The 23,262-nt window shown below is 50.1% G+C and overlaps 1 protein-coding gene across 1 annotated transcript in view; it reads right to left on the reverse strand.

Moving 5' to 3' along the window:
- Positions 1-23,262, reverse strand: part of MYO18B (myosin XVIIIB) — a 226,745-nt gene that overhangs the window by 122,040 nt on the left and 81,443 nt on the right. Inside the window, exons 20-25 of the mRNA XM_027125285.1 lie at positions 20,064-20,192; positions 18,106-18,249; positions 16,505-16,594; positions 3,512-3,631; positions 3,112-3,220; positions 1,038-1,162 (exon numbers count right to left, since the gene is read on the reverse strand). Of these exons, the coding sequence (XP_026981086.1) occupies positions 1,038-1,162; positions 3,112-3,220; positions 3,512-3,631; positions 16,505-16,594; positions 18,106-18,249; positions 20,064-20,192 (717 nt within the window). The remainder of the gene's footprint in view (positions 1-1,037; positions 1,163-3,111; positions 3,221-3,511; positions 3,632-16,504; positions 16,595-18,105; positions 18,250-20,063; positions 20,193-23,262) is intronic.

Genomic DNA, 23,262 nt, shown 5'->3' on the forward strand with positions numbered 1-23,262 from the left:
ACAGGGGGCAAGGAAAGTTCCACCCATGGCCTGGAAGGTGGTAAGAATGCTTGCCGCCACTCTGGCTCCCAGTCAGGGAGAAAGGATTCCCGTGAGAAATCAAAACCCCAGGTCTGTGCCTCGTGTGGGTTCAAAGCTCAGCCTGACACTTTGGACATGCTGCAAAACTCTGAAATGCAGAATTTATTTAGCATAACCTCGGGGGCTGCTGCAGAAGAAGAAGTGCAAAAGTGCTTCTTCTAAGAGGAACACATCCAAAAACATAAGACTCCAGTTAAAATCAATAAAAAGAAAAAAAATCAATAAAAAGGTTTTTAAATTTTTTTAAATAAGATAGACTCAAAAAAAAAAAAAAAAGCTAAAGACACATAAAATCTCACCACGAGAGTCAGAAGGGAAAAAAGGAACATCTACAATGCAGACCACATGGGGCTGGTGTGTGAGAGGCGCCTGTGGAAGATGTACTCACAATCAAAATTTACAGAACACACAAGCAAACAATTCCCAGCGATAGTCAGTCTAACTTGCGATGACAGAACGACCTGAAAGAGATGCTGAAAGATCCCTTGGCTGCTGTGTGGTTGAGGGGAGAGGCTGGAAGCAATGAGACCAGTTAGGAGGCTGTTGCTCTGATCTAGACGAGAGATAGAGGTGGCAGGTTAGGCTAGAGGCAATGGGGGCTGATATCATTTGACTATTTTAAGAGCACATTACAATCATTTTACAGATGAGAAACCTGAGACCCAAAAGGTAAAAGTGCTTTCCACAAGGTCAGAGCAGAAAGGGAACTGGAACTCAGGTATCCCGAGCTCACTTTCATGTTCTTTAGTCCACAGTGTCGAACACTCGCATGTAGAGAAACTATCACCCACATCCCATAGAGACCTGCATGTGTAACATCAGTGGAGGTGGAGAAGCACAGAACAGGGGATGTCCTCTCTCCCTTCCTGGGTTCAGCCAACACCCTGAAGAGGGAGGTGAGACCCTGCCCAATCGCTGCCATTTTTGCAACCCAGACTATCTCCCTGCCACCTTACCTTCTGCTCCAGCTCGTTCCTAGACGCCAGCTCCGAGTCCAGCCTCTCCTCGGACTGCTGGAGACGCTTCCTGAGGAACTCGTTCTCCATCTGAGCACAGTCAAAGCGCATCTGCCACTCATCCGCTGTTTAACAGAGTCAGAGAGGCCAGGATGGGAGGCTCAGTGAACGAGGGTGGTTCTCTCCCACGGTCTTAGCTCTTTGTGCACAATTTCACAGTGTTAATAGAATTCCTGAGGCTCGACCTCAGGCTTCAGATTAGGAAATCCCACTTTAAGTCCAAGCTTTAAAAACCACTTCCTCCAGGCAGCCTGCCCTGACTACCTCCAGGTGTCTAACGTTATTGACCACTCACTATTTTAAGCTTGGTCGTTTTACACTGTTCAATTTCTCTACAAGTGTGCAAACACGTTTTTTTTCCCCAAGGGAAGTCCATAATTTTTGAGGGTAGGGGAGCTGTTTTAGTCATTTGCGGGTTTCTCCACACCCTCTAGAAGAGTCCCCCACACACAGCCGTTCCCCCCCACATGGTAACACAAGTTCACCAACTGGAGTCATCCTACTGGCCTACCACACTGGGTGACAAGAGTATAAAATCAGCGACTGTTGGTTGAATTACTTAACAAATAAATCAATGAGCAATAATTAAAGTGTCTATTAAATGAAGAGCATTTGCAAGTTTCTTGAGAGCAGGGCCCAACTAAAATTCTTCTATAAAACACCCACCGACACACAACAGGGTCTGGCTCAGTGCTGGACGCATACCGTAAAAGGTTCTCTTTAAATACTTAACCATGTATAGTGGGAAAACATATATCTTTAGTAATTTCAACTCCACCTTGATCCACAGAAGAGGCTGTGGTGCCACTGCAGTGGTGTGATTAAAGTGTTTTATTGCTTCTTTCAACTTTCCTGTATTTTTGAAATTTTCTGTAATGAGTATGTATTACTTTCATAATGAAAAACAAAAGATTTGTGGATTAGCTTCCTGGAATAAGCATCCCGAGCTGAAAGCCTGCACAGCTAATGTGCTCATGAGCTAAGCGCATTTCCCCTATCGTCCGACTCCCATATCTTTGCACAGGAAAGCAAATGGCCGGGGAGTATCATTCAGACATAAATCACAGTCGGGGTGGACCTGGGGCTGATGTTCTCCTGGGGAAATTGTGCCGGTTCTGGGCCAACACGTTCCCCACTCCCTGCGTGGACCCTGCCTTGTTGGGTCTCAGGTATGTGAGAACCTCAGACTCCTGTGGATTAACCTCCCTGGAAAACGCCTGCCCTGGGGGCAGCCAGGAGGAGAGGATAACGAGAGGAGAGCAGGAAGCAAGTGTGCCCTGCCTCTCCTCCACCACCTCCGACCTTGGCTCCTCTGAGTGTCCCTGATGTTTCTAGGGCATTGATTCTCTGGGGGCACTGAAGGAATGGTATCAACGTTTCATAAAGGCTGACAGGCACGCTGGGAATCCTCCTCAGCTGACTCATTTAGACTGGGGAGAGGAGGTGACAAAGATGTCATCCTGCCCATCCAGCCGTGAGAGGCGAGTCCCCAGGTTACCGTCTAAGGCGGGCACCACCAGGAACCCCTGGCTCCTCCGAACATACCTCTCGTTGGGCAATTCAGGGGTCCTCTCACCCTCTCTCCATTCATTCAGTAACTGCTAAGTGCCTGACATCACTTTTTTTTTTTTTTTTGCGGTACGCAGGCCTCTCACTGCTGTGGCCTCTCCCAGACCGGGGCACGAACCCGTGGCCCCCGCGTCGGCAGGCGGACTCTAAACCACTGCGCCACCAGGGAAGCCCAGAACCAGTATATTTTTAAATCATTCTTTGCATTATTACTAAACAGCACCTGCCACACTGATAATTTATTACTTGGGATATTGCTGGACTATCTGTTTAATGCCTGTGTCTTCCACTGGGCTGAGAAGGCAAGGACTGTTCCTTTCTCTCCGCCAACGTCTCAGCCCCTAATGCAGCGCCTAGAGCATCATGATCGCAGTACATGTGAATGAATGGAATAAAAGGACAGCTTTTCCACCAGCGTCTAATCCCGTGGGTCCCAGTGGCTCACCTCCTCCAGTGCGACCCCTTTCCAAATCATTCAAGCGAATTTTCTGCTGGGCTTCTTCCAACTGTTTCTCCACTTCTCCCAAATTCTTCTGGACTTGCTCATACTTGCTCTGGAAGAGAGGCCTCAAGGTTTCAAACTGGAGCTAGACAGAGGCCATCTCACCTAAGGTGCCCCCAAACCAGTACTGGCCACCTACCCCCTGCACAGTCTTCACCCAGGACACCTGCAAGGCCAAGACTTAGGAAGACTCAAATGTCCTCCAGGACTCCGAGTGTGGGAGTCGGTAAGCCTGTGCATCCCAGATGTGAGCACGGGGCGGTGGGGGTTCGGGGGGGGCAGGCCCGCCTCTCCCAGCCACTCTGCTCAGCCACTCCCACCCCCGGCACTCCCGACCACTCGCCTTTAGCTCCTGAACTTCCCGGGAGGCCCGCAGCCGCTCTGCCCGCTCACTCTCCAGCACGTGGCAGGCCACGTCCCCTTTGAAGCGCTCCTCGGCCAGCTCTGCGGTCAACTCCGCAATCTGGGAGGGGGAGGGGGAAGGCAGGGTTACTTGCGGGCGCTGCACACCCTTCCGCCTCCACACACACTCCACAGGACCACCCTTGGACTAATCACTGGGTCTTCTCGCAAGGCAACCCTTCAGCATAAGGTGGCTAAGAGCACGGGTGCTGGAATTTTACTGGTCCAGGTGTGTTAGAATCCCTGGCTCAACACTCTGAACCAGGCAGGACACCTCTCGGACACTCAGTTCTCTCGGCTTTAGCGGGGGGTGGATAACTGAGAGAATTGTCGTGAGGATTGAGATGACCCACGTAAAGCTTAGCATGGGGCCCAGCACACAGTAAGCATTCAATTAAAAACCACTTGTTCTGGTAGAAACTCTCCTTAGCCGTCCTTCAGGGAGCCATCTCACTGGGCCAACCAACAGGCTCCCTCAGTAAGACACGCTCACAGGTGCCCACCCCCCAGGGATGCCCTCAGCCAGGAAACACCTGCACGGTTCCCCAGGGTCCACCTGCCCCTACCAGGTGACAGCCACGCTCACCCGGTATCGACTGTGTGTGCTCCCAACCTGCTTATGTCTCATACACTTTTACCGCCATTACCTATCCTATTAGCTATTACATAAACCTGTAAAATGGGACCGGGCAAAGAGTTTCCATGAAAACTAGGTTGAATGCTTTGGAGGTAACAAATACAAGTGAGTTGCTTCTTAAAATTGTCAAACAGGTGTAGGTGCAAAAACTATAAAGAAAAAACCAGAAGTAAAAAATTTAGGCTTTTGCATTCAGATTTCTTTGCCATTTGCTCTGCTTTAAAGAAATCAAAACTGGACATCATGTAGCTGTGTGCTAGGGGTGTGGTCCAAAAAAGAAGCGGATCTGGGGTCAGACGCTTATCCTCAAAGGGCTCTGATCCTACCTCAGTGAGTTGAGGTAGACACGTTTAAAGTTAAAAATAAAAATGTTTATTTTTAAATGAATTCCCACTTGCACTGACTTTTTTTTTCCCCCCCAAAATAACCGACCAACAACAAACACCAAACGGGTCAGCGCTTCTGTGGTCTTATTGTTCCAAAATACAGCCTTCTGGGTTAAAGGATATGCCGAAGAAAGTGAGGAGAGAAACATATGAGTGGACAGTTTAGACCAAGAGGCACAGAATTGACCTTGAACAGAAGAGGAGTCCTCATGAAACTGAGGCTACCCCTTGTGTGAGGCAGTGGCTCAAGTCCAGAGGGAGAGAACGAAAAGAAAAAAAAATAGAGGTAAGAACCCTGTACAGGGTTCAAGTTCAGACACAACCACCAACATATTGCGTGACCCTGGACAAGTTTCTTCCTCTCTGGGGCTGTGGTCACCCGAGCTACAAAATGCACTAAATTAGGTGATGTCTCCTGTCCTCTGGCAATCCCATTCTATGCCATAGATCTTGCATATAAAGATGTCAAAACACCACAGTTTCCCATCAGACCCTGCGTGTGGTACTGAGGAGCGGCCGTGTGGTGCTCTCACGCAGAGTCGAGGTGGCCCTTCTGGTGTGGAATCCAGGCCCCGTCAAAACTATCAGTTCACACGTGGCCTCAAAAACCACTCAGCTGCCCCATGAAGAAGGAGGATGCAGATCTGTATGTTCTGCCATTAAAAAAAAAAAAAAAACCCAAGTCATACTGTCAAGGGGAAAAAAAAAAATAGAACGTTTGGCATGTTTCCATTTTTGTCTGTACTTGCACAGAAAAAGGCACTACCAAGCTGTGAATGGGGATTCCCCGCCACAGACCCCCGAACGATGGACTCACAGAGGACTCCAATTTCCTTGTGATGCATTTCTGTACTGGTGATTTTTTAAACCGCTTTTGTAATCAGAAAAACACAAACCAAAAATATCTTTTTTAAATAGCCTAAACCATAAATTGAGCTGGGGCTGCCCTGTCCATTCTATGCCCCCCACCTTTCTTTCTCCTCCAGCCCATCAGCTTCCCTCCCATCTTGCTGACCATACCAGTGACAGCTCAGGCCAAAATGCCAATTTCAATAAACAGACAAAAAAAACGAGGCTTAAGGGGAGTGTTCGGAAGTCACACAACAAGTGAGCAGCACAGCGTGGAAGCGGACCCAGGTCCCTCACATCCAAGTACTGAACGCCAGTTAAAGGGGAAAGGGCTCTCTGGCCATGTTCCTGGCTGCCTTTGGGGTGGGGCTTCCTTTGCCATTCCTCGCACTGTCGTCTCTACAGTATTCATTGCAATGACCTTGGACGGTTGTTTAAATACAAATCTCAGGATCCTCAGATCCCCCAAACCCAAGTCTCTGAGGTGGGACCCAGGAATGTGAATTTCAACTCACTCCAGGGTGACTCTTCAGCACCACGAAGTTGAAGAATTACTGCCGTAGAAATAGCTAGGATCGCCTCCTAACCTTGGCCTCACCTGGCTTTAGATGGGTTAGATCTGCCTATGGATGTGCAAAGGCATTCAAGCTGGAAAAATGATTACTTGCAGTGGGTGCCGACTACAGGCCAGTGCAATCCAGGAGCGCCCCAGATCACACCCCTAAACATGCCCCGCATCCCCGAGATCAGCCCTGATCCCATACACAACTGTGTTCCCTCTGCCTTAGCCAATCAGTATGAAATCTAATTTGTGCTAATGGGCCTGAGCAAAGAGAGCACAAAATTAATTTAATGCATTAATTCTGAGTTCCACAGACCCCAAGTCTGGAAACAAAAGAACAATTAGTCTTTCCAACCTGGGCAAACGACAGCCGCTTTTAATAGAGACAGTAGCCCCTGACCTCCCCCTGTCCCCACAAAGCCCTCTCCCTTCACACATTTTGGGGTCTGGGGGCTCTGTCCGTGAGGTGAGGGGTAGGCACCACGCCCAGAGCTATTAGGTGAGTGCAAAATGAAGGCCAAGTTAATGAGGGGAGAGGCTGGTCTGCAAAGCCAGAAGGGACCTCTGCGGATTGCTCCAGGACCAGTTAACCAGCAATTATTCTGGAAGCCTCCCTGGGTCCATCACTTGGCCAAGTCATCAGAAACCCTCTTTCTACTTAGGGACAATGACTCCAAGGGCCTGCCAGAGAGGGAGGGACAGAAATGAATTAATCTGCTGGACATTTTGCACAAACAGAAATAATATATCCTGCACGCTGACACCATGCGCAGTTTGGGGCAACAGTGGGTAACGGGGATTTGAAGGATGTTAAGTGCCAAGCACACGTGGGGTCCCGTGGGCTGTCACTGTCACCTGCCCTTCATGATACAAGCACCCTGCCCTCAAAGACTCCACTGTCGAGTTGGAGAGAGAAGAAAACCACATGTGAGGCGCCCACGTGTCTTGCCTCAACCCTGCCCTGGGCTCTTATACTCAAGGGCCCTCTGACCCCAAGTCACCTTTCCCGTCGAGAGCAAACAGCACCCTTTCCCTCTCCTCCTGTACTTTTCAGTTTAACCGAAAGGATTTGTTCATAATAAGCCCTTGAATGAGAAGCAGCTCACTCATCCACCACTGAGGACAGACATAAGCTTACTGAGCACTGGGCACAGACGCCTTATGAGGAGGGTCTTTGCACAGGACAAGAAACAGGCACTGAGAGGTGAAACGATGTGCTCAAATCAGAGATGATGAGTGTCAGAGGGAGTCCGCCGGGGCGGTCTCACTCCCGGGTCCTGGCTGGACCTCTGTCCAGACGGTCCTCTGTCCCGCATCCACTGTCCAACTCAGTCCCCTGCCCCTGGGCCCCTGGGGGCAGCAGAGCAGGAATCGTCGTCCTCCTGGAGCAGACGTGGAACAGCCGGCGAGTGCAGGTCAACGGCCTGATAAGACCTGGACCCCAACCACTCCACGGGGCCACGGCCAAAGGGAGCCTTGTGGACCCCCCGTGGAAGGGAAGCCCCCATCCCCATCAACCTGAGTGACTAAAACAGAAAATGGAAAAAAAATCAGAAGAGAGAAAAGAGAGAGAGGCGAGAAAATGAATCGACAGGTGAAGGGCAGCCTGACGGCAAGGCCAGCGGCGGGGGGCGGGGGGGCCGCTGTCTGCTGGTCAAGGAGATTAAGCAGGTCTCACGGTACCTGCCCCTAAAGCTGCCCCAGGCAACACGGACGACTCAGGACAAGTCTCCGGGGCCCCAGAGACACAGGCAGACACCAGTGCAGGCACCACTGTATTTCTTTTCCCAGCTGGGGCCGCCACCTGCTCGTAAGTAACAGTAATAGCGACAGTAACAGTAATACCTTAGTCACAATCGCCACCACAGACAGTGCTGACGGCGCGCCCAGCACAGGCTAACCCACAGAACCCTCACGGCAACGCAGACAGGCAGGCACTGATGGCTCCAGACTGCAGATGAGGCACCAGGGTGCAGACGGCCAAGGACACCCAGCCAGCCAGGGGCAGAGCTGGGCTATGAATTACGGCAGCCTGGCTCCTGAGCCTTCACTTCTAACCACACCGTCAAACTGCCTCTTGGGGGCTCAAAGAACATGTGCTGAGGGAACGAATAAATGCGCGGAAGCCAAGGAGCAGATTTCGGTGGGGATGGGCCGCTGCTTTAAGAATGCCGAGAGGAGGGGCATCTCCTGAGCGGGACGTGTGGGGATGGACACATCGCTGACTGGCCGTGGGGGGAGAAGGGACAGTTACGGGCTTTCACGAGCTTTAGAAAGGGTCTTCAAGGAACCCTAGCACCCCCCAAAAGGATAATAACCCCTCAGGTGCTGTCACCCACACATCCCATCCTGAGAATGTTCTTTGGTCCAGCCCCGACCTTCAGGATGGAGTTCAACCCTCTAACATGCTTCTCACAGCCCCTGTGACCCGGCCCAGCTTCATGGCCTGACCCCCACGCCATAATCACCCTCGCTCCATGAGACACTCCATGAGGCACCGCCAGGACTGCAGGTGCCAGGTCAGGTCCCTGCTCCCTGTCTCTGCCCTTGCTCTGCCCTCCACCTGGAATGCCTCCCCACCCCATGGCCTGGCTGGGCCTGCTCAGCCTTCAAGACCCCTCCTCCGAGAAGCCCTCCCTGAGCCCATTCCCAGTCTGGGTAGATGCTCCTCCTGGATCCCAGACAGACCTGGGTTCCAATCCCAGCTCTGCTAGTCACGGGCTGTGTGATGTCAGACAAATCACTCCCCCTCTACGACCTTCACTTTCCTCATCTAGAACGTGGGGTACTAACACCTCCCTCACAGTGTGATTTGCAGGTAAAATGAGATGATGCAGGTAAAGTATTTATCACAGCACCTGGCACAGACACACTGCTCGTTAAATGTTACTTTAATTCCTAACTTCGGCACTACTCCATTCATTCATTCAATGCCCACTGAATGCTTGGAGGGTGCAGTATTATAGCTAAGGTGTATCATTGTCTTTGAGGAACTCAGCTTGCTGGGGGGGGAGGTAAAAAATATCAACTGTGTATTAGTCAGAGTGGGGCTGCGTCAGAGGGAGTGTGACGGCTGCTTTACAGACACCTCCTCACACGGCCCTACACGGAGGAATGCGTAATATCACCGTCACCGTCTTACTCATGGTGACGCAAGGGCTCAGAGTCTTGAGGAATTTGCCTATAATCCCGCAGCAATGAGGGCACAAGGTCAGCTGTCCTGATGGACCCTCTGCTCCTGTCCCAGAGCACCAGGGCAGGTCATTGTCATCATCCCCGCCTCGTACAGCCCCCGCTTCTGCATTTGCGTTGCAAGGCAGCTAGGGACGAGATGATGGGTCCCATTTTCACCTGGGGAAGCAGAGGCACGCAGAATGGACTTTCCAGCCGAGCCCTCCTCTGTGGGGCTTTGGCTCACCCCACTGAGGCCATCTTTAAACATGCTCACCCGGTGTCGGCAGAGCCTCTGCAGCTGGCTGTCCGCCGGGAGGATGCCCTCCCCGGCATGTGCCCACAGTGAAGGCCCGAGAGACCCTAACATCTTGAGTCAGGTAGGAAACCAGGCTGTTTTATTCTCCTGGGGCCGAGGGGCTACCACATCCCGTCCCCACCGAGGCAGAGCGCTGTGCCAGAGCACGGAACCAGGCGTCAGGAGAGCTGGGTTGAGGTCAAGGCCCGTGACCCCCAGCAAGTCATTTCCTGTCCCCTCCTAGAGGTCAGCTGCTGCTGGACATCACGGCCATCACAGCCACCTCCCTCGGGGCTATGCTAACGCACTTCTGCCCTAAGTGTCCAGTCCCCGCTGCATCCTGGTGATTCTCTCGGCAATTCCTCACCCAGAAGTGAAACTTCCTGGGCTCATGAGGCCAGACATCGGAGCGCATGGGCCTCCGTCTTCTGCCGTAAATAAGGTCCTGGATATATTCCAGAGAGAGAAGAGACCGCCCCTCTCTCACGCACCGCCACGTGCTCCCGCAGCCTGCCAAGGGCTCCCTACCAGACTGGCTGCCTCCTTGTGAAAATAAAAAACCCCACTTGGCATGCAGGCCGATTTTGCACGCTTGAAGAAGATTTACAGCCAGCGACTCAGAGGTTCCTCGTCTCCTCTTCTGCTCCTTCGCAAATGAAGCACTCAAATCATTTTGCCATAATGTTGTCTTTTGACTAAGCCCCGTCAAATGGGAGTTCCCACTGATGAGGCAACACCATGTTTCAGCCACGGCCCTGCGGCTGTTTCCCCCTGCTGAGACGAGGGTGGGGTGCAGACGCTGTGAAGGGGGCTGGGGGTCTTCAGGAGGCACAGCCCTGGAGTGTCTGCTCCCCAACTGTCAACAGGAACTCACTTCCAAGAAAGGAGAACCGCGTGGAAAGAGATGTGGGAAGAGACACTTCGTATTAATGTTTCTCAAAGTGTGATCCCTGGACCAGCAGGTTCAACATCACCTGAGAACTTATTAGAAACACAGAAGCTCCAGGGCCACCCCAAGCCACCGACTCAGAACCTCGAAGGCCGGGATCCAGCGATCTACATCCTGACACGTCCTCTCGGGGATTCTGACACACATTCACCACTGCTCTAACACAGCACACCCCTCCTGCATCAGAGTCACCTCAAGTCTTGGTGAAGAAGCACTGAAGGACCTCCACCTCCAAGATTCCCTCCTGGGTCACAGCCTTGAGAGATGGGACCAGGGAAGCTACATGGTTAACAGCTCTTCTGGATCATTCCGACGCTCTTTAAAGTGCAAAAGCAAGCAACACAAATCAACAGTAGCTTTGCCCAGGTCATGGGTGGGAGGTGGTGGGAAGGGAAGGGAAATGGAGCCCCTTCTTCAAAAGGAATCTTACTTGGGCCCCAACATGCTACATTTCACCAAATCTGAGCTGCCATTGATTGTAAGATGCATCCTGAGTCCAGAGGTGTACAAAGGGAGAAAATAATGTGCATCTGAGAATCGAGAAAAACAGAATGAAACCAAAAAAGTGCATATACTGTAATGGATGCAGGTTTGGGAGTCCTGGAGCCCTCTGACCTCCTCCTCGCCCTCTGGTCGGTCTGAAGAGACGCAGGGCTTCAGAAAACACTTCAAATTACTGCATCAGAGAAGGCAAGCCACAGGGTGGAAGGCATGTGTACTACTTACATTGAGCAACTGACCTTATATCCACGGCATATAAAGAACTGCTACAAATTAACAAGCAACAGAAAAGACGTGAAAGACCACTTTGCCGAAGAGGATAACCAAATAGCCAAAAACATGTGAAGAGGTGCAAATTAAAATCACAATGTTGTACAAGTGCACACCCACCACAATCGCTAAGTGAAAAAGGCAGGTAAGGCCCAGTGCAGGTAAGGACGTGGGGCAGGCAGAATGCTCACCTGTGGCCACATGCAAGTGCAAACCCACACAAACACGGTAGCAAGCTGTTGGGCAGCATCTACGTAAACTGAACACAGAAACAACTTAAAACCCAGCCATTCCATCCCTAGGTGTATTCCTAACAGAAGTGTATGACCTGTGCACCAAAAGACACGTGTGAGGATGTTCACAGCAGGCTTGCTCTTTATAGTTGAAAAAGAGAAACAACTGAATGTTCCTTTAGAGTAGAAGGGATACAGAGTGGTCTCTGTGCATAATGGACTACTCTACAGCAAAGGGAGGGAGTGATCCACCATCACCCATGACAAGGTGGATGAATGTCACAAATGATGTCAAATGAAAGAAACCAGACACAAATGAGTAGGCATCTTTGATGAATTTAGGTAAAGTGCAGAAAGAGGGAGAAAACTAATCTATAGCATCAGAAGTCAGTTTGGTGGTTACGGGTGGAGGGTAGTGGCTGAAAGGGGGCACCGGGGGGGAAGCTGAGGGAAGCTGGGAGTGACCTGTGTCACACTCTGGGTGCTGGCTGCATTGGTGTGTCCACTTTGTGAAAATTCATTAAGCTGTACACTTAAGATGTGGGCACTTTTTTGTATGTTGGACCTTAACCTAAGTCTAAAAGGCAGGAGGAAAGGAGAAACAGGAGGAAGAAGAGGTGGCAGAAAGGGGGGTCTGAGAAGGAAGAGGAAGAAATCCTAACACTCAGTCATCTAAATGTGCTTCCTGGATAAAGCGCTGCTTTGACTCCTGGCTGAATTCTCTTTATGGCACTGGCATCACACCCTTGGCTTGCATTTCAAGGAGATGCTACCAAAAGCATTCCTACAGACCCCTCTTGTATTTACTGTGTGAATAGTGCCCTTGGTGCCCTTTTAATGAGGATTCATGAGAGAAACTTCTCTAATATCTAGATTATCTCAATACCCTGAAAAGTTACTTTTTTCTCAAGCAACAGGTGTGTGTGTGCGTGTGTGTGTGTTTAACCTAGGCACAACATGTCTATGGAATATCCTGTTTTCCTCTTTGCTTTGGTTGCTAGGAAGCTCAGTGTCAAAATTTCGGCCCACTTTGAATGGTTCCACTCACCCATCCTGTGTCTATTCTGTACCTGGGGTCGGGCTGACGTGATGAGCAAGACACATCCCTGCCCTTGGGTTCTCCCAGTCTAGCTGGGACACAGGAGGTGATTAGGTTGCACCGATCAATGCTGTGAGGGGAAGGAAGCACAGGGCCAGGGGTAGAATATAGTGGGGGCCTAACCCACCCTTAGAGGGTCAAGGAAGGCTTCTTGGAGGAAGCACCACCTGAACTCAGTAAGAAGGGATGACCAGACATTTACCAGGTGAAGAGGGTGGAGAGGACTGTTCCAGGCAGAGGGAACAGCACAGGCAAAGGCTGTGGGGTGAGAGTGAGTCTGAGGCCAATGGTAAACGTCTATATTCGAACTCTCCCTGGTTTTGTATACTCCTCAGCTCTTAGTTCCCTTTGCTCTGATTTTCTTAGCTTTAAATTTTTATCTTATTTTTTCAAGGCCCCATGCATTCAACCGTGTGTGATACAAAGACAAAAAGAGCCTGGACAGAATATTCCGTAGGTGCTGACACGTCTATGCTTGGTTCCGGTCTCAGAAGCCTGGCTCCCTCCCTCTCTCCTCCCAGTGTCCCGTAAGCTGGAGCTCTAGATGCTAAAGATGCTCTCCAAGTCTCCCCCAGCAGCTGACACATCGCAAACTCCCAAGTCCAACCTGACAGCTCGAGATGAATTACTGCATCAAGTGTCAGCTCGGCGGGAAGGAATTTCTACCGGGAAGTCACCGATATTCCCCACCAGCCCACAGAGCTCCGATTTTTTGCTTCTGCTGCTCTACTCATGGCTACTTCCGGCAAGAGAGGTCAGACCACTGGCCCTCTGGAGCCTCGATGGAGAACGTAAGGCACTCTCAGTTGTCATTTCGTCTCCGCCTCACAGTCTCGTCCACAAGAGGGGCACCGGCTCGTGGCGCAGCAGCCCCGCCCGCCCAGCTTCTCCTAACTCTGTGTGCAGACGTGACTCTCCCTTCCAGGGGCCCCTGCCTCTTGCCTGACCATGGGAGTGGGTGTGGATTGAGCAGACAGAGGACCCTTGGTGGGGAGAGTGGACACAATCACGGGGAGGATGAGAAGGGTGGAAAAGAGACAGCCCCCCACCCCAACTTCATTCCATGCCCCACGTGAGCCAGCGAGGCTCAACTCAGGCTGCGAACGTAGAGCGAAGGTTGAGTTATGTTGGCTTGATGGTGAATCTAATTTCAGTCCCCATTAGCCACCAACCAAACCAAGCAATATTACCAGTAATGACAACATCACAGCCTCGCCGGCAGAGAACGCTCTAGCTTTGCTCTGGACTGAGCTTTATCTCATGTTGCTTTAGGACCTTTGCACTTGCTGTTTCTACCCTTCCTCCAGATCTGCACAGAAACGGGTACAGCAAATCGTTCAGATCTACATTCAAATATCTCAGTCCACAGAAGTCTTCCCTGACCACTCAGGAAATACTGGCCCCCACTCGACCTCCCTCCACTGTCACCTTGCTCTGCTTAATACCTGCAGCACTCCACTGAAACTAGTTTGCGTGTTTATTTACTTGTGATCTGTCTCCCTCTATTGGCCTGGAGACTTTGTGAGGACAGGGACTTTGCTTTGTCCCTGGCTGTATCCAAGGGGTCGGTCCAGTTGAATGTCTGCCACACGGGAGATGCTCACAGTATGTGATGAACATGGGAATAAATAAGCTCCACCTGAACTCCACCAGAAGCCTGTGAGGTACCCAGGGCTTCCTGAAGAAAGGCAGCGAAGCATTCAACTAGGGTGCAAAATTGAAGGGAGCACCGAAAACCTCAGAAATCAAGATAAACTAAAAACGTTAATGCAATCTCTAAGAAAATCAAAATTAATGCCAAAAATCTGTGATGACTAAAATATCAAACTTTTAAATAAAGAATCAAGACAGGATCCCACTGTGCAGCGTTCGTCACTTGCCTCACCCTAATCTTGGCCCGTAAACCCTGCATTTATTTAAAATTCTGATATTCTGCTCATCCTGGATTTTTCTTTCTTTCTTTTTTTTTTTTTTTTTTGCGGTTCGCGGGCCTCTCACTGTTGTGGCCTCTCCCGTTGCGGAGCACAGGCTCCGGACGCGCAGGCTCAGCGGCCATGGCTCACGGGCGCAGCCGCCCCGCGGCACGTGGGATCTTCCCGGACCGGGGCACAAACCCACGTCCCCTGCATCGTCGGCAGGCGGACTCTCAACCACTGCGCCACCAGGGAAGCCCAATCCTGGATTTTTTGCATTCAATTCACCTCTTAAAAGATACTGCATTAAATATTATTTATCTCGCTGAGTTTTTTGGTGCCCCTTTTAATTCTGTGCCTCAGACACACGCCTTCCTCTCCTCACCCTCATCCGGGCCCGAGAGCTGAATGGGATGGCAAGTTTTCCTTGGAGAGCTCTTTCCTGGTCTCCCCACAGCTCACCGACCGCGCCCCCACATTATACGGAATGAAGACGTGTAGGGGTCTGTAATCTGAGATCGTCTCCTTGGGGGCAGGGCCATCCGGTTCACGTCTTCATCCCCAGCCCACGAACTCAATCCCCAGCCAAAGAGAGAAAACCCCGGCCTGCAGTCACACACACCCCAGCCCAACCTTCCCCAGTCACGTGTCCCTTCCATCCCCCAGAGTCGGCCACTATGCAGAATCTGGCATTATTATTCCCATGAATATCTTTACACCATAACTACTTAGGTATATTCCCCAATCACTGTATAGTATTGTTGTGCACATTTTAAAACCTGATATGTACTGTAACATATTTTAGGCATTCTTTTGTAAATTAATCCTTTTTCTTCAGCATTTTGTTTTCGAGGGCAATCCATGTTGGTTCATGTATCTCTGGTTGAAGGGTCACGAAACGTCTTCTATAAAGAGCCAGATAGTAAATATTTTTAATCTCTGCAGGTCACACAGTCTGTCACAACTACTCAACTCTGCCTTTGTAGCACGAAAGCAGCCAGACTAGGCACAGATGAATGGGCGTGGCCGTGTGCCCATAAAACTACAAAGAACAGGTGGTGACATGGATCTGCCCTGCGGGCCATAGTTTGCTGCCTCTTTATCCATTTTCACTTTGGCAACTGAGTTTTTAGTGTAACAAAATGTGTTCATCCATTCTGTCAACAGACTCCCTTTTGGGTGTTCACATTTCTTCAACATGACAAACGTTGCTGCTATAAGCTTCTTGTCTTTTCATTTAGGTGAGAGAGCTTCTCCTGCATGTGTACCTAGAAGTGGAATTGCTGGGCCACAGGGTACAGGCAGCTTCATCTTTCAGAGATAATGCTAGATTGTTCAAGAGCCATGAGATCAATTTACTCTCCCACCAGCAGCATGAGCTCCTGCCGCTACGCCCCTGCCAGCACTTGGCTACATCAGACCTCTGAATTTTGCCCATCTGAAGCGTGAAATGACACCTATTGTGTTAATTCACATTTCCTGATTGCTAGTTAGTTGCTCATCTTTTCACGAGTTTATTGGCCATCTGAATTCCTGATCATCAGAACTCTTGCTCCTGGGAACTGCCAATTCCTAATTTTTGCCCATTTTTTTAAACTGGAGTGTTTGCCTTTTTTCCAGTTGATTTGAGGAAATTCTTTACATATCCTGGTTACTCTTTATCAATTATATGTGTTGCAGATTTCATCTCCCAGTATGTGGTGTGTCTCCATTTTATGCTCTGACCATCAGAAGTTGATTACTTTACTGGGGTCCCAGTGATCATTTTCCCCCTGTGATTTGTGCTTTTGTGACTTATTGAAGAAATTCTTCCCTTTGGGGCCAAATGACATGGGTTTGAATCTCAGCTCTATACTTGCTGGTTGTGTGGCCTGGGGAAGGTACCTAATATCCCAGAGCCTCAGTTTCGTCCTCTGTAAAACGAGGACAGTAACAGCATGCACTTCACGGGGTTACTCTGAGGAGGCCCGAAGGCACTTAGCACAATGCCAGGCTCATCCTCATCACCTTCTCCATCAGCAGACCTCCCCCCGCACAGGGACCCCACACAGGAGGGATGGGGCTACCTTGCTCTCCAGAAGGTCTGTGTTCTGCCGCAGATCATTCCGAGACCTCTCTGACTTTTCTAGCTTCTGTCTCAGCGCTGTAAGCTCCGCCTACAAAAGCAAACACCTTAACAGAAGCCATTCCGCACTGGAGGTATAGGTTCCACGTACATAAAGAGTGGCCAGGGAACGAAGTAGGCAAGTCAGCAGCCTATCTGTGATGACACCCAGATGCCAAGTTCCTACGAGGGATGTTTTCTTTGACCATTTCTGAATATCAATGGCTCTGCTCACGCAAGTCTGGTCTATACCACCCCAGTCTAGGGGCTGAATGCAAATACTCAGAACAGGACCGCCGCTTATCCTGAGACTGGGCACGCCCGAGTGAGACGGGTGCTCAGCTCTTCGTCTTCCCTAATTATCACTTTTTGGCCAGTGGGTCAGCACGAGGTTTACAATACCACCATCAGGAGCAACTGAAATGCCCACGCACTGAAGGCTGATGGAGTGAACCATGAAACACACACACCAAGGAGGCCTATGTGGCCATGAAACGAGAACAAGGAAGACTTCTTTAAAAATGGGAACCATGTGACGGTATATAAATGTATCACATTAACATGTTGCACACCTTAAATTCACAATGTTGCAGGTCCAATATACTTCAGTTAAAACATTTTTTTAAAGAAAATCCAAAACAATAGACATGCCATGATTCTTAAAATATATTTTGAAGTGAAAAATGCAAGTTGCAGAAGAAAACATAGTATGCTACCTTTTGTGTAAAAAAGAAAGGAACCATCAGTTTAGTGTGTGTGTGTGTGTGTGTGTGTGTGTGTGTGTGTGTGTGTATACAGGCATACTTTGTTTCATTGAGCTGGGCTTTATTGCACTTTGCAGACATTGCATTTTTTTACAAATTGAAGGTTGGTGGCAACCCTGTGTTGAGCAAGTCTATTGGTGCATTTCTTCCAACAGCATTATTTTTCAATTAAGGTACGTACGCTGTTTTTTTAGACAGAATGCTATTGCACACTTAATAGACTAAAGTATAGTGTCAACTTTTGTAGGCTCTGGGAAGCCACCAAATTCACGTGACTCACTTTACTGTGATACCCACTTTATCTCGGTGGTCTGGAACTGAACCTGCACTATCTCTGAGAAATGCCTGTATTTGCTAATTTTTGCAAAAAGGACCAACAGGCAGGATAAATCAGAAACCAATCAGAGCAGTTATCTATAACTATAGATATAATATAATCTATAACAGGTGCTAACAGGGTAGAAGGGAGAGTAAGGGGAGTGCCCCCGGAGAGATAAGAAGATAAAGGACTCAAAAACTCTCCCCTTGAGTCTCCCGGATGAGCAGTAAGCGAGCGTTTGCACGCCCCCGGGGTGGTGATGGCGCCTCTGACCAGCACCCACTAGCCCACAGAGGAGCTGGCCACATGGTGGAGGGAGGTCTGTGTCGAAGGGAGCAGAGGGATATCTGCAAGGGGGCAGCGAGGGCTGTTGGCGGAGCATTCCCAGATGAAGGATTTCAAGGGGTGGGGCACCGGGTCTGGATGCAAACACTAAGGGGCGGGGCGGAGGGAGGCGCCCTGCCTGCCCCGTGCACCCACCTCCTTGGCGCGGAGCTGCTCCTCCCCGATGGTGGCACTCAGCAGGGGCCGAAGGGAACCCAGGAGCTGCCACCACGGCCAGTCCTTGACCGCCAGGAACACAGCCACATTCTTCTGGATGCACTGGGCAGCCAGCCGGTGAATCTGCAGGGGAGGGAGAGTGGAAACTGAAGGGCCTTTCCCAGCCCAGTTGAAGGAGGCAGAGGGTGGCAAAGGGGGTTCAGGAAATGGGTTTATCCTAGTGGAAGGGATTGGGTAAACTTAAAAAAAAAACAACCTTCCTTTCATGGAGTCAGGCTCCTGGCATCAATATTAGGCCACAGTTTAATCTTGCATAACCTAATAATAATAATAATAATAGGACAAGGAGTAGAAAATATTATATAAAACAACAGGGTCACCTCTTACATGGGGATCAGGCTCAAAAGTCACTGTGCAAGGCAAAAACTATCCTCAAAAATCCCTGACACTGCCCGCAAGAAACAGTGGCCACGATTATGTCGCTAGTTGATATTTAAGGAAGGGATATTATTTTAAGCCCATTTAAACACAAATTCCATGCTTCCCACTCTTCAGTGTGCATCGGAATCTCCTGGAACGCTTGTTAAAACACAGACGGCTGGGCTCTACCCCAGAGGGTCGGATTCAGTGAGTCTGGGGTGGGGCCCGAGAACCTGCATTACTCACAATGCAGGTCCGGGCACCACACTTTGAGAACCGCTGACCTAGTGCATTCTTACCATAGGTGGGAATCAAGCTGACTAAGAAGCCAGAGGTCCTTTCCCTTTGCCACCATCACAACAGCCAAGGCTCGTACAGCTGGCACAGCGCCTCCTACGGGCCATACACTGCCCAGAGCATCTTACACGCACCAGCTTAGTCCTCACTACAGCCCTGTGAAGGTAGGTGTTGTTATTATCTCCATTTCAGATGGGAAAACTGAGGCACAGAGAGGTACAGTCACGTGCCCAGTGCCACACAGCTTCTCAGTGGCAGTGTTAGGATATGAACCCCTGCAGTCTGGCTGCAGACACAGCCCAGGCGCTTAATTAACCTCTATTTCAAATCATCCCAAGGCATAAACTACCTAAGTGCAGTGCGCTGGTAAAACTGCCTACAGTATTTTCACTATTAATGTTCTTGCCTTTTTCTGTTCTTACCAAGTACGTACAAGGGAATTTACCAATTGACATGAGCTGGAGGCATGTGCGCTGAGACTCATTCTGGTGGCAGTAATTAACAACGACAACACTAAGGCAATGACAGCTGGTATTTACCGAGCAGTAACGACGAGCCACGTACTGTACTACGTGCACATTATCTCATGTCACCTCCACTCAGGTACTATGTGGTACAGATGGGATTCGAACACGCTTCCTGTTTGTCTCCAGAGCCGTGCTGCCTTTCTCCATCATGCAGGCTACAGAAAGGAGACTCAGTCTCCGGATACGTCTGAGGATGGTGGGCCAGGGTGGTTCAGGACTGAGGACTCTGACCTTGCCCTTTGGTCCCAAAGGCCTCTGTGGCCAGGTCCTGCCCACGTGCTCTCTGCTGACCCATGAAAGCCAAGTTCTCCAGAGATGGGACCGGTTGAAACCATTTCCCACCCAGGAGGGCTTGGACAACCTCGTGGATATCCTGACCAAGGCTAACATCGGTGGTGATTTGATGTCAGTGTCCCAGAACAATCATATCATTCTTACAAAGTGTCTATTAAAGTCTGACCACTCGGGGTGGGTCTGTGGACCAGCCGCACTGGCACCGTCATGGGAGACGGGCAGATCCTGTGCTCACCCCAGACCCACTGGACCAGAATCCACACGTTAACATCCCACTGGAGATTCGTGCACAAGAGGAAGCATGAGAAGCAGGGATTACAGCCCCCAGACCAGCACAGATGGTGCTTTTCCCCGATCCCGCGCCCCTGCCAGGTTCACAAGGCACTTGGGCCCCCGCACCTTCAGCTTCTTGAACTCCTGACGAGACAGAAAGCCCTTGCAAGCCGCCTGCAACAAGATGATGCTGTGAGACACCAGCTTCTCCCGCTGCTTCTCCAGCCTGGAGACCACGCCCGCCTTGAGGAAGACCTGGAAGGAGAGAAGGCTGCAGGTGACTTCGCTGCCACCGAATCAGACTGCCTCAAGTGGGAGGGGCTGCCGCTCAGACCCCAGTTCTCCTAGACCTACCCGAAGTATCTGTCAGTAGCTGCCCTTGACTGGGGGTCTAAATGGTCAGAGCATCTTGCCTCCTGATGCCTCCTCTTTCCCTTCTTCTGGCCCCTGGATGCTCAGAGTGTGGTCCATGCACCTTAGCATGGTCATTGTCACCTCCTGGGAGTTTGTTAGAAACGCAGCATCTCAGGCCCCACCCCAGAGCTGCGGAGTCAGAACTGGCATTTTCATTTAATCCCCAGGGGACTCATGCACACACTCATTTGAGAACCACTGGTAGGACAGACCTGCCTAAGCGTCTCTGTGCACCGGAATCACCCAGGGAAGGCGGTCAATGCGCATTCCCAGGCCCCACCCCAGGACATGCAGAATCATGGGCTTGGTGTCAGTCCTCGGTGTGCGTTCTTTTCTGATAAGTGCTGTTGGCCCTGAGACAAGCGCCACCCCAGAAATACTTGGTCCTGCCTTATGAGGAGGGGCAGAGAATGCGGGGGAAGTGCGGGCAGCCCTCCTTGGTCAGGAGCGGATGGGGCCTGGCGGGTGCCACCAGCGGGAGGTGCAGGCACCGAGCAGAACACAGCGGAAAACACAGTTTCCAGGCCCTGGTGCACCAACAGTGGATGAGGGCCCCTGCAGCAAGGTGATCACTGCCTCCCCGGCACCCTCGCGGCTGCCCCCAAGAGACAGCAGGGAACACGGGAGGGTTTTCAGAGGGAACCAGCAGCTCTGGGGCCAGGCCTGCTCCGGCCAACGCGGTGGGGTCGTTAAAGCTGGTGTCGCCTCCCCAGAGGCAAAGGAAAGACGCTCTGCTGCTGGGATATGTATGAGTCGGTGACGGGAGGGTTACGTTTCAGACGCCTTGGTGCCGCTTATTTCTAAGCACAGTCCTGTGCGTTTCTTTGCCAGATGTGGCTTGTAGCCCCAAAGGTGTTCAGTTTCTCTGGAGCCACTGGTGAGCTCCACCTTGATCAGTGACATTGTCAAGTAATCCATGACATTATCAATCAACGGCTAACACTGACGGAGCCCTCCTGTGTTCTGGAGCTGAACTAACCATTTGGTATGCAGGCAAAGCACTTTACATGCAGAATCTTACATGGTAGTTACAACAATCCCCCCATTTCACGGAGGGAGAAACTAAGGCTAAAAAAGGCATGTGCCAACAACCCTCCACCAGCAGGTGGTAACACTGGGATTTATTTCCCTCTCTCTGACTCCAGACGAGACTACAATTGTCACTGAATGTAATTAACATTTGCATGGCATCTAAATTTTTCAAAGCTCTTTCTCCTATGTCCCATTTTAATATGCAGAACAGTCCCACGAGGAATCTGTCAGCTCAAGGAAGCTGTGTCTCTGACTCAAGTTCACATTGCTGGTGGTCAGCAAAGCTGAGACTCGAACCCAGAACCTCAAGTCCACGCCCTGTACCCGTTCTCAACATTGGCAAGAAGCTTCACTTCCTCGCTCACATGATCCAAACACCGGGAGTTTGAGGCTGAAATGCAATTTGATTCCAGGTGGAACAAAGGGTCTCAATCGATTCTCCATTCCCTTAAACCTATTTTCTGTAATGAAGACCACTCTGCTAATCCCACAGCAGCCAATCGGTGCTAACTCTGTTTCGCAACCCTCCATCGCTTTACAGAACACTATCAGCCAGGACCACCAAGACAATTAGCCTCATTGAAATAAACACACGATTGACTCATTACCTATCAGATTGCTTCAATAATGACTGCATTAATTTCACAAGCTAGTGAGTCCCAAAAGCTGCTATAAAAAAAAAAATCAATGATCAAAGTGATGACAGCGCTAGTCCATACATTACAAAAGGCAGCGAGTGCTGCCAAAACCGTTATTGATTAAGTATGAGGCTTTCATTAAAAAGATAATTGGAAACGACCATATGCAGAGTGGGAGTAAGTCATCGCCGCTGCTGAATCTCAGCTTGATATTTTTTCTTTTAAGAGCATACTCCGACCAGAAGGCCGATGGCATGTGGAATCCCACCTTTTTCATAAATGTCATGGCCCTCGGCACAGGCTTCGATAAGGTACCAGGGGCTGAGAATCACAAAGAAAAATCTAAATTATTCACTTTTCAGGGGTCCAGCTGCTTATCGGGCCCACGCAGAGTGTAACATCCCAACATCCCTATCTTTAAGGGATCTCTGGAAGCCAGTTAGGCAAGCCAAGGTTTAAAAATCTAATATGGCAACCACTCTCCTTTCTGGTATTGCTGAGGAATTAGCTACCTGCCTCTTAGTAATTTTCCAGATTAGAGGAATTTAATTCTTTAAACATTAAAACGCTATCCTGTTTGACAAGCATCCTGACCCCGTTGGCAAATGCCTGCCACAAATGATGACAGCCAGCCCCTGTTAAAGGACAATTTACTGAGTCTCACAGCCAGCTTGGGAGGTAGAGAGCAGTGGGTCCATTTTACAGATGCGGGAACTGAGGCTCAGAGAGGCTAAACCACTTACTCAAGATTCACACAGTTAGGCAGTGGTGGGGCCTGGGTGTGGACCAGGTCAGCCTGTTCTCTTCCCCTATTCACAGCCTTCCCACCTATTAAGTGCCGAACCCTGCAAAGCACGAGAGTTGCATCTGCCCTTAAAGATCTCGGTCTATTGCCTTGCCTGGCTTCCCAAAGGGCACAGTGACCTTGATTTGCTCTGGACAGTTTCTTAGTGAATGCCAAGTATTAATAATAATAATGTTTTATTATGGGGATGTTTTTGGCTGGTAGACATCTTGCCTCGCCACTGTGAGACTTTGTATAGTGACTTTTCATCTTGCTGTTTTCTTCCCTGCTCTGCAATAGTTGATGGGATCACAGGGACTGATTTTGAAATTCATGAAATAACTAAGTAATTTATCTAAACAGTAGTTCTCAAACTTGAGCATGTACTGGAATCCCCTACAGGGCATGTTACAACCGAGACTGCAGGGTTGCATCCCCAGAGTTTCCGAATCAGTAG

Source organism: Aethalodelphis obliquidens, unplaced genomic scaffold (genome assembly GCF_003676395.1).
Source record: "Aethalodelphis obliquidens isolate GAN/ISIS:26980383/991018 unplaced genomic scaffold, ASM367639v1 scaffold28, whole genome shotgun sequence".
In the NCBI taxonomy this organism is placed as follows: Eukaryota; Metazoa; Chordata; class Mammalia; order Artiodactyla; family Delphinidae; genus Aethalodelphis; species Aethalodelphis obliquidens.